Here is a 12,347-nt window from a genome sequence, read left to right as displayed (position 1 = left end):
ATGGAGCCTTCCTCTTTCTCTTTCTACCATTCTCTTATCTTCTTTTGTGTGTTTGTATGTGTATGTGTGTGTAGTTTAGCTTCTTTTATTCTCCTCTCTTTCTCTTGCCCTTTGTTATTACTGAATTGATTCCTTAATGTAATGTCACTGTGAAGGATGTATGTCCTAGGCGGCTTACTCATGTCACTGGCAAATTGCTGTTAACTGTTGGCCAGGGGCCTTGGTTCTACTCTGATGGATTATCCTCAGTGTGTGATGATTGGCGTCCTCTATAGCAAACAGTTCAAGAGAGCCAAGGCAAAACTGTAATGCCTAACCTTGGCAGTCACAAACTGTATTCTGTTTGTCACACAGGGCCAATTCTGTTTCAGAGCTATACATGGGCATGAATATTAGTAAATGTAAGTGGTTGGTGTCCATCTTGGCAGAATTTATCTTTGTTCATTTATAGGTAAAAATAACTTTCTAAAGATATTATTTTCACATATAAGTGAACTAATGTAGATGAAATTAAAGTACAAATATGGATTGATGGATGGATAGATACTAATACGGAGACATAAAAATGAATTTATTTAAATTTGGTTGTGCAAATTCTTTGAGTGTGTTGTAGCTTTTTTAAGACTTTCAAAAATCAGAATCAGGAATTATAGGAAAACATAATTTTGCATGTTTAAATATAAGGCATGATTCAGCAGTCCAAGAATAACAAGCAGAATACATTCATTAATATTTTGTTATAGTGCTGTTTTGTTAATCATAAATTATATGTTGAATTAATGATTTAGTAAGAAAGTAGGCTATAGTTTTTAAATCATAAATTATATGTTGAATTAATGATTTAGTAAGAAAGTAGGCTATAGTTTTTAAATCATAAATTATATGTTGAATTAATGATTTAGTAAGAAAGAAAGTAGGCTATAGTTTTTAAAAAAATAAGCCTATCTCTTGTGAAACTATTACAACCACTTGTATGATGAATAGATTAGATATTTTTTTCTTAAGGCTCAATAATCACACACTACATATGAAGTAAAACTTATTTTATGTCTAAGGAATCCAAAGATAAAACGAATGGTTCATTTTACAAATCATCTTTGAAGTGTACAAATCTAATTTGTTAATTGAAGTTTAAAATATTAACTATTTAGCTATCTAATTTTTCTTTTAAAAAGCATCATTGCTGGGCTTACAGTAAAAATTTGCCCTAATGAAAGATAATGGTTGAGCCTATTGAATTATACATATTTTTGCTGACAAGATTATAGAAACAAGTGAAACCTTTTACAGTATAGTTTGGGAAGTTATTTAGCCATGAGTAATGTTCAGATTTACCTTTTTCCTTTTATATTACTATGATATAAAAAGCCTGTTCATTGAAATTTTTTTCTGATTTTTTTTTTCTCTTTTGGGATGCAAGATATGCAGACCACTAATTAGAAATTCAACTTGCAGCTAATTGCAGAAAGGATTAAATATTTTTATCTGTTTCATTTTTAAAAACATTCAGATCCAAATTCTTTTTGGTGATCAAGTCACCCCTCCTACCCTTTTAAGTAACTTTATTGAGTTGATTGTAAATGTACCATATGTACCAATTTTAAATGTTTAATTTGATGGGTTTGACAAATTTATACATCCATGAAACTATGAACAAAATCCAAATACAGAATATTTCTATCATCTAAAATATTCCCATATTCCCTTGACCTCTTTTGCATTCAGTGCATACCCCCAACTGCTGACCTCAGGCAGCCATTGCTTTCTGTCATTATAGAATAGTTTTGTGTATTTGAGAATTTAATGTAAATGGAATCAAGCAGTATTTACTCTTTTGTGTCTGATTTTATCACTCATCTAATGGTTTGAAATTGATCCATTTTGTTGCATGTATTAGTAGCTTATTCCTTTTTTACTACTGAGTAATATTCTCTTGTAAGGGGAATTTGGTCATCAATTCTCTGGTTGATTGGCAGTTTGTAGATTTTGGCTGTTATAAACAAAGCTGTTATGAACTTTCACATACATGTATGTGTGCAACATATGTTTTCATTTCTCTTGGATGGATACCTAGGAATGGAGTTCCTAGATTATATTCTAGGTATGTTTAACTTCTTAAGAAACTGCCCCACTGTTTTCCAAAGTGATTGTACCATTTTACATTATCCAGAATTAAATGATATTTCTAGTCCTCCATGTCATCATTAGCACAGGCTATGGTTGATCTCTTCTACTTTAGATATTTGTCTCTTCAGTCTTGAGCTGCTCTGTGGGCACAGACTCTTGGGGACTTCATCCCTCAACTTTGACTACTAGCTATCCTTGAGTCCTTTCTTTCACATGGCCAGGTTAAAATGGCAGAACTCCTTTTTCTGTATATCTTCTCTCTCTGTGTTTCAAGATTATTTAAGGCTTCAGTAAGAGGAAGGAGACCCAACCTGAGTCATGCCTCACTGATGTAGTCCAATCAAAAGTGATCTAATTAAGCTTCCTTAATCAAATCTTATGCAGTCAGATAGTCTTATGCTCAAAGGAATGGATTAGTTCAAAAACATCTTTTTTTTTTTTAATTCACCAAATTCAAATTGTCAAAATGGGCAAATATCTTTTCAAGTCCCTGCTTTCAGTTTTTTGGGGTGTATACTTAGAGGTGAGATTACTGGGTCATATAGTTGTTTTATATGGTATTCTGAGGAACCTGCCAAACTGTCTTCCACAGTAGCATCACCATTTTATATTGCCACCAGCAGTGAATGAGAGTTCCTGTTTCTCCACATCCTCTCCAACTCTCATTTTCTGTTTCTTTATTAGCATTCCATCTTTGGGTACGGAATAGTATCTCATTGTGGTTTTCATTTGCATTTCCCTGATGGCTAACGATGTGGAGCATCTTCTTATGTGTTTTCTGGCCATTTGTATATCTTTGGAGAAATGTCTATTTAAGTCTTTTGCCCATTTTTAAATTGTGTTGTCTTTTTTGTTGAAGAAATTCTTTATATATTCTGTATGTTAATCCCTTATTGGATATGTGGTATCCAAATATTTTCTCTCATTGTGTAGTTGTCATTTTACTCTCATGATGAGATTCTTCGAGGAACAAAAGTTTTAATTTTGAAGAGGTCCCATTTATCTATTTTTTTTTTCTTCTGTTGCTTGTGCTTTGAATGTAAATTCTAAAAACCAATGCCTAACCCAAGGTACTAGATATGCTTTCCTATATTTTATTCTAGGAGTTTGATAGTTCTAACTCTTATATGAAGGTCTTTGATACATAATGAATAGATTTTGTGTATGATGTGAGGTAGGGGTCCTCATGTTTTTTTTTGCAAGTGGAGATCCAGTTTTCCTAGCACCATTTGTTGAAGAGATTATTCTTTTTCAGTTGAGCAGTTAGTATGTTTGTACAAGTTCATCCATTTCATCTAGGTTATTTAATTTATTGGCATAGAGTTGTTCATTGTATTCTCTTGTAGTCACTGTTCTTTCAGTGGGATTGGTAGTAATGTCCTCTTTTTAATTTCTGATTTTAGTTTTGTATCTTTATTTTTTTTCCTTAGTCTAGCTAAAGGTTTGCTGATTTTATGGATCTTATGTTATGTTTATTCTCTCTGTTCTTTTAATTTCTATTTCACTTCTGCTCTTATCATTATTTTCTTCCTTCTGCTAGGTTTGGTTTAAGTTTGCTTTTCTTTTTCTAGGTCTTCCAGTTTTGAGATTAGGTCTCTAATTTGAAGTCTTTCTTCTTTTTAAAAAAAGATTTATTTATTTATGCCCTCCTGCCCCCATTATTTTTGTACTCACTGTCTGCTTTTTGTGTCCATTTGCTGTTTGTTCATCTGTGTCTAATTGTCTTCTCTGTAGGTGGCACTGGGAACTGATCCTGGGATTTTCCAGAGTAGGCGAGAGGTGCTCAGTCTCTTGCACCACCTCAGCTCCCTGGTCTGCTTCATCTCTTATTGTCTTTCCTCTGTGTCTCTTTTTGTTGTATCATCTTGCTGTGCCAGCATTCCTACGTGGGCCAGCTCTCCTCACCAGTCAGCTTGCCCTCACCAGGATGCCCAGGAAATCGAACCCTGAACCTCCTATGTGGTAGATGGTAGTCTAGTCCCTTGAGCTACATCTCCTTCCCTATTTTCTTCCTTTTTAATATAAGCATTTAGAGCTATAAATTTCCCTGTCAGCACTGCCTTCACTGCTTTGGTATGTTGTCTTTTCATTTTCATTCGCCTCAAGAAATTTCCTGATTTATTTGTGATTTCCCTTTAACCCATTGGTTATTTAAGAATATTATTTAATTTTCCACATATATGCAAAATTTCCATTTTTCCTTCTGTTTTTGATTTCTAGTGCCATTCTGTTGGGGTCAGAGAACATACATTGTATGACTTCAATGTTTTTTAATTAATTGATACTTGTTTTGTCACCTTACCTGTAGTCTATCTTGGAGAATGATCCATGTGCACGTAAGAGGAATGTGTATTCTGTTTTTGTTGGATATAGTGTTATATATTCATATTTGTTAGCTCTAGTTGGTATAGCATGGTTTTAATCTTTTTTGTTCCACAGACCCCTTTGCCAGTCAGGTGCAAACCACAGACCCCTTGCTAAGTCTATAATACTGTGTATTATTTAATAAATACATCACACCAGCACTGATATGTTCCCATAAGAATCATGTTTTTTTGAGTTTCAGTTCAAGCTCATGGACCCTTGTTAAGAACCCCTGATTTATTTGAAATGTCTTAAGAGCAAGACCTTTTGTGTTGCAGGTCCTTCTCTCTAGTATGACTTTGTAGTTATGTGCTGTGAAATTGAGGGAGATTTTATTGTTTCTGGTTTTCCCCCTTTATTCATGCTCATTGGTCAAAAGGCAAATAGGGGAATGAGTGGGAGGGGTTTGGTTGAAAGCATGTCTTGAGGGGGAGACCTGTTGAAATAGTGCACAGAATATTGTATTCTCTACCTTCTGTAATGTGATTTTGACTTCCAGTTACTGTAAGACTACAGAAAATACTTGCCTTTTTTATTCATTTATTTTTTCTTTCTTTTTTATTTTTACACACACCACCCCTTCTCTTTATCCCTTGTTCCTTTATTTGATTTCTGACCCAGCCCAACCCCCCATTTACAAATTCTCTTGCGCCATCCTAGCACTCACAGATCTTCCTGGAAGAAAACTGCCTGTGTATTTGGGGTGCCACTATATTTCAGTTTGTCATGCCAGCCCATGAACCATCAAGAGTTCTGCTGGCTTTTCTTTTTGCTAGCAGTACACCTCTTTCTGGTCCTTAGCTTGTGTCTAAATGCAAATTTTCTCAGAAATGTAAACAATCAGCATGCTAAGCTTAACTAAGAGGAGATTTTACTTGTCTGTAAGTTTAATTTACTCCTTTTCATTTCCATTACTGTCCAATATCTTTAAAATTATGAATTATTTTTTGGTAATTTATCTTTTTTTTTCTATTCATTGTGAGAGCAATAAATTGCCACTATGTACTGGTTAGTTAGTTTTGTAAAAGTAAGAACAAAGTTTAGTTCCTATGAAGGATCCACGTATTTACTATTTATTATATTTATATAAAGTTTGTGGGCTTAAATTATTGACTTGTTTAAATTATTGGAATATTGCCTTGCTATTGAATATTGATATTTGTTGCTAAATCTAGCAGGACTAGAAATTGATCAATATTGTTTGGAAAAACCCTGTCCAGAGAGCCAATTTTAATTTCATTCTTCATTTTGGTTAGTAGAAGTTTAAGCAAAATGCAAATCACAAAATACTATATGCAAAACATATAATTTTTAAGGGTATTTTAACATTTATTATGGCCATTTTGCAAATATTTTCTTCAAGAAAAGTTTTGAAATTATCTCGTTCAAACCCAGCATTTAATTTTTTAAAATAAAATTTTATTGAAGTGTATCATTCATATAAGAACATACATAAACAATAAGTGTATAGTAAAATTTGTGAATTTACAAAAGAAATGTGTATATCATCATACAAGGCTTCATACATCTCCCCACCACCAATACCTTACACTTTTGTGAAACATTTATTATGAACTATGAAAGAGCATTGTAAAAATTTTACTAACTATAGCCTGTATCTTACATATGGTATATTTAATTTCATCCAATTTTATTTCATAGTTTTTATATTGAGAAATCTGAGGTCTGGAGAGATTTAGTGACTTTCTGAAGATCATTGGATAGTATCTTACTGGGAGTTAGAAGTTTATAGTATGTAAAATAGCTTGTTTTAAAATTAGGCACTTCTCTCCTATATGTATTCACAACATCATACCCCTCAAAGTTTTTTTTTTTTTTTTTTAAACTAATTAATCTTCTTTTTCCTTTCTTGTTTAGTGAGCGATAGTTGTTTCAGAAATCTTGCAGAAGATCGCAGTGGGATAAATCTCAAAGACCTGGTACAAGATCCTTCTTTGTGAGTATTTGGTTTTCAGTATTATTTAAATTTTTAATTTTAATTATATTTATATTAAATTATAACTAAGTATAATTCAAAATTTAATGGTTATGTAGCTATTTTAAGGTAGAACAATTTCTGCTTTTCTAACATTTTGTGTTCCACTATATGGAACACAATTTCGAGTATTTTTAAGGAATATAAGAGATTTTAGAAAAAGGATTGGTATTATGATTAATGATTGACTTTGAAGGAGTAGTACTAATGGCTGATGATATCTTGCCCTAATGGCAATAGATAATAGCCAGGGAAAATGATTAATTTTTATGCTTTGAAATTTGAGATTAAATGTGTTCACATATGTTTTAAGCTATTTTGAATATATTTTACATTAGTAAGCTGCATTTGGAGTGTTTTTTTTTTAGGTTTCATTTATTAATATATTTGCTCATGGGTTAATCCCCATACTTCATCAGCATATATACTATAATATCACTTCTGTTTCCTAAATTAATTAATTATTTTCTATAGTTTTATATTTACTAGAAAATATGTATACTATCTTCTGTATGAATACACATGCCTTCCCAGTAAGTTTGCCTTTGTATATATAAATATTCGAGCCTAGTTAAGCATGGGCAGCAGAGAAAAAATTGAATGCTGCCAGGTGGTTTCTTTAATTATGTATACTACATGCAGTAAAATATATTATATCTAGGAATCAGTCTTTTCCAGATCCTATGTAATCTATCCTCTTCCAAATTTCACTAGTACACCATTGAAAATCTGTGATGAATAAAACACAAGGATGTCTTGAACTTGAAGGCTGTTGACCTCATAATGATTCCTTTTAAAAAATATAGTCACAAGAGAACAGATATCTGATAACATATTGAATGTTGAAGTTTATTATGTAAAGAATTCAGAATGAGTTTCCAAACCCAAATCTCTTATTTTTTTCTTTATCCAGTATTACTCTTTTCCACATTAAAAAGGATTGCAGTATTTTTTTCTCCATATTACTATCAAAACTTAGTTATCTTCTCTGTCCTGTAAATATTTAATTAAGAATACATTATAATTATTCTTTGTGGATGTATATACATCTGGTAACTGAATATTAAATGACACTTATTTGCAAAGAATTCTATTTTTCTTATGGATATGAGAAGAAATGTTACAATTCCTTTGAAAAACTTCAACCATTTGAATAAATAAAATAAATTATTTGTAAGATATGTTTTTGTTAAATAGGATTATAGATTTGTTTAATTCAATCTTTGTGAGGAAAATGTACTCGTATGGTTTTAAGTTGTAGAGAATTACAGTTGAATAATAGAATCTAATAATGAGTCGTGTTTTGAGAGAATTTGTGACTTCTCAAATGGAGAATATTTTTATACCATCAACACTAGATCCTAAATTTAATCTTCGTATTCTGAGGAAAATTCATCTCAGACTACTGTTTTGAAAGGACAAAATATTTCTGAGTCTCCCTTTTAAAACATACAGATCCCTTAATTTGATATCATTCTCTTAACTTGGTATTAGTCTCTTGGCATTAATGTATCTAGTATGTAAGAATATAAGAATTCAAGGGGAAAAATTTGTTCTTGATTCTGCCCACTTGGATTTGGAAATAACTTTTTCTTTATTATGTCCAGATATACTATTTTTTTAAAAAAGATTTATTTATTTATTTATTTGTCTCCCCTCCCTCCCACCCGGGTTGTCTGTTCTCTGTGTCTATTTGCTGTATCTTCTTTGTCCGCTTCTGTTGATGTCAGCGGCACAGGAATCTATGTTTCTTTTTGTTGCGTCATCTTGTTTGTCAGCTCTCCGTGTGTGCGGCATCACTCCTGGGCACGCTGCACTTTCTTTTGCACTGGGCAGCACTCCTTATGGGGCACACTCCTTGCGCGTGGGGCTCCTATGCGGGGGACACCCCTGCGTGGCAGGGCACTCCTTGCGTGCATCAGCACTGCCATGGGCCAGCTCCACACGGGTCAAGGTGGCCCGGGGTTTGAACCGTGGACCTCCCATGTGGTAGGCGGACGCCCTAACCACTGGGCCAAGTCTGCTTCCTCAGATATACTATTAACGATTCTGATTCATATTATAGAGATATATTTCTTACTTGACAAAATTATTTAGGGAAAGAAATGCCCAGTGAGGAAAAAAAATGTGTTTTTTTCCTGTTGTATTTTATTCTGATTTCCCTTCCTTTAACAATTATATTCATTTAGTGTATAGTTTATGAATGACGATTTTTTAAAAAGATGGCTGCCCCTTTACTGTCCAAGACTCTTGGCATCGATATTTATTATTGGTTAATTGATTCATGTATACTAGATTGTCCTATATGGAATCGAAACCTTGAGAAGGAAATATGTCAGAAATATCTGTTACAAAAATGCCATCCTTAAAAATCATTGGCATTTTATGAGTACTCCAGACTAGTGTAATGACTGTTAAAATGTGACTGTGTGTGATTTCAATAGAAGTTCCAAATAAACTATATTATTATAGCAAGATATTTTAATTGAATAGATATTTTATTTGTTAATATACATGGTGGACTCATATTATGATTCATCTACCTGAGCTGCTGATGGATGCTGAAAGGAGTTAGTGATAAAAGCAGTTATTTCAAGCACTAATGCTATTAGAAAGGAAGAAAGTAAAATGGAGGAAAAAATATGTGGGCCGAGGTGAACCCAGGATAATCTGGTTAATAGTGACACTCAGAGCAGTGGACTGTGCACCTGAATCAGATAAATGAACAGATACAGAATTTTTGTGGACAAAGTACATAAATAAATCTGTATCAAGAGTCTGTATATAAAATGATGTTTAAACCTAATGTAGTCAGAAGTAGATGAGGGATGATTCAGTAAAGGAGACTCAGTGTTCTTCCTATTTTTATTTGAACTTAACTTCTTCACATACTTATTAATGTCTTTGATGCAGTTAATCTACAGTGTTCTTCCTATTTTTATTTAAACTTCACTTCTTCTCATATTTATTAATGGCCTTGATGCAGCTGATCTAAATACTAAAGGGAAAAAATTGTTTCCTGTGTTTGATTATTGTGAAGTAGAAGTAAACTGTATAAAACTGTGTTAGTTATCCAGTTAAATAGATACTTTCACTGTCATTACAAAGGACATTATAAAGCACTATTAAGTCCATAGTATTTTTTGTAACCATAGCATTTTATTCAACCCATCTTCCCTGTTTCCATTGTAGTTTTGCATTACTACTACTTTTTATATGTAATCTCTAAAAGGCTGCATTTTTGGGAAAATAATTATAATACAATAAAATAAAATTTAAAAATAAAGTAAAACCCAACATGCTATTTTAATTTTATTTTGATGTTATATTAATAGATCATTAATCATTATAACCACATTTTATGTTTAAAAACAAAGATAAAATTTAGCAACATAATTGTGTCAAATTGTATATTTCTTAATTATGAATTTCTTATTTATCTTTATGTACTTCTTTGGGAATTTTACCACATTTGTTAGAAACTCTTATCATTTTGGTGGTTCTGAAACATAGCTTCATCTTCCAGAGTATATCCATCTTTACAGTATGGTGCCTGACTGAATGATATTTTGGTCCCTTGGATCATGGCTTTAAATATGAAGGAAAGCAGTACTGCCATCTGGAAAGCAATCATATCTAAGTATAGCCTGTACTTATTTTCTGGTGTTAAGACAGGTTGCTATGGTGAAATGAATTTCTTAAAAATGCCAGTCAGCAGAGGATGAACAGTGTTTTCTCAAATGGTTGTTTTTCATTGAGTAGTATGTTCTTATACTGCATTTTTAGGTAGATGAATTCAATTAATATTTTTTAGACTATTTATAAAATTTAAAGTTTAGAGTATCTTTGGGGCCTATATTATTAAACAAAATAGAAGAGTTTTTAAGTTTTCCCTTTTTTGCCTAGAGATAAATTTTGTGTGGAAATACATTTCTAATTGAAACATTTTTGAACATTATATTGATCTTTCCTTTCACTCTATTGCCAATATTCCTGCTAAATCTGAGACAGTAAAACTATCTTCCTTCTTGCTCATCATCTATCTTTACTTCTAGTTGCTCTAAAAAGTAAAATCCTGTGGAAGAATTCTGATTATTCTTATCAGGTGCCCACATCTCAACCAAACACTGTGGCCAGGGAGGTTGGCTATTTTGAATTACCAGCTATGGCAAAAATGCCTGTGGCAAGGATGGTAGAATACTGTAATTGAAGTGGGCAAAAAAGTAGACTCTAAAGAATAGAGTTTTAAAACAAAGAAATGTTCATATATTCACATTAGTGCAACTGATTATAATAGGTGTCTATTGTAATATGGTGAGAGATATGAAAGGTATATCTAACTTTCTGCATCAGTTTGTTCAAATATAACATATGAATAACAATGTCTGCCCCAAGAATCTTTCATGAGAACTTATTAGAACTTTAGTGTGCTCTATTGGTGTAAAACTTACATACAATAAAATGTACCCATTTTAGGTGTACAATTCACTGAATTTTGACACATTTACACACCTGTATAAACACCACCACCATCAAGACTTAGAACATTTTTTTTTTAGAACATTTTTATTACCTTAAAATATTTCCTCCCACTTCTTTGCCATTAGTATCATTCCATAACTCTGTCCCACACTGGCACCACATGAATGGCAGCATTGACTTGCTTTCTGACAGTATAGCTTAGTTTTGCCTCTTCTAGTATTTAAATAAATGGAATTGTACATTATGCACTCTTTTGTGTTGGACTTCCTTTTTCTAGCCTAATGGTTTTGACATTCAGTTGGGTTATTGTATGCATCACTAGTTATTCTTTTTATTTTTCTGAAAATAATTCCATTGAATGGATACACCACAATTGTTTATCTAATCACCTGTTGGTAGACATATGCCTTTTTCCCAGTTTTCAGTGATTATAAATAAATTTATTCTGTATAATTCCTTCAGTGGACATATGCTATCATTTCTTTTGTTTGAATGAACACTCAGGATTGGAATCCCAGGTGATGAATAGGCTTATTATATTTAGGTATATTAGAAATTGCTTGAGCATTATTTATTTATTTTTAAAGTAACATCCTTTCCTTTTTATTTTTTATTTTTTATTTCTCTCCCCTTTCCCACCCTCCACCCCCAGTTGTCTGTTCTCTGTGTCCATTTGCTGTGTGTTCTTCTGTGTCAGCTTGCATTCTTGTCAGCCGCACCGGGAATCTATGTCTCTTTTGGTTGGGTCATCTTGCTGTGTCAACTCTCCGTGTGTGCGGCGCCACTCCTGGGCAGGCTGCTCTTTTTTTGCACTGGGTGGCTCTCCTTGTGGAGCGTAGTCCTTGTGCGTGGGGCTCCCCTATGCAGGGGACACCCCTTCATGGCAGGGCACTCCTTGCACACATTGGCACTTCATGTGGGCCAGCTCATCACATGGGTTTGGAGGCCTGGGTTTGAACCCTGGACCTCTCATGTGGTAGGCAGACACTCTATCCATTGAGCCAAATCCACTTCCCTCCTTGAGCATTATTGCTGTGAATTCTCAGAATGTTTGGTAAAATTCCCATGTTATGCCATCTGGTTCAGGGATTTTCTTTGATTACTGATTCATTCTCTTTACTAGTTCCTGGGTTGATGAGATTTATTTCTTCTTTAGTCAGTATATAAGTCAGCCAGAGGAATGCTGATTCAAAGTACCAGAAATCTGTTGGCTTTTATAAAGGGTGTTTATTTGGGGTAATGCTTATAGTTACAAGAGCCTAAAGAGTCCAAATCAAGGTTATTTCCTCAACAGTCTGTTGCCACATGTTGAAACAAGATGGCAAGTAACCTCTGCCTGGTCTCAGCCTTTTTCTTCCTCTTAAGGCTCCATGGGCCT

At 33.2% G+C, this 12,347-nt stretch overlaps 1 protein-coding gene across 22 annotated transcripts in view; it reads left to right on the top strand.

Annotated features, from left to right (window-relative positions):
- GPHN (gephyrin) overlaps window positions 1-12,347 on the top strand; it is an 801,248-nt gene that overhangs the window by 180,214 nt on the left and 608,687 nt on the right. For all 22 annotated transcript variants that reach the window (XM_058293259.2, XM_058293251.2, XM_058293256.2 and 19 more), the window contains one exon: window positions 6,370-6,448. In XM_058293259.2, the coding sequence (XP_058149242.1) occupies window positions 6,370-6,448 (79 nt within the window). The remainder of the gene's footprint in view (window positions 1-6,369; window positions 6,449-12,347) is intronic.

Source organism: Dasypus novemcinctus, chromosome 3 (genome assembly GCF_030445035.2).
Source record: "Dasypus novemcinctus isolate mDasNov1 chromosome 3, mDasNov1.1.hap2, whole genome shotgun sequence".
NCBI classification, from domain to species: domain Eukaryota; kingdom Metazoa; phylum Chordata; class Mammalia; order Cingulata; family Dasypodidae; genus Dasypus; species Dasypus novemcinctus.
The sequence above is the reverse complement of the archived record's forward strand: the minus strand, read 5'-3'. Positions and strand labels throughout refer to the sequence as shown.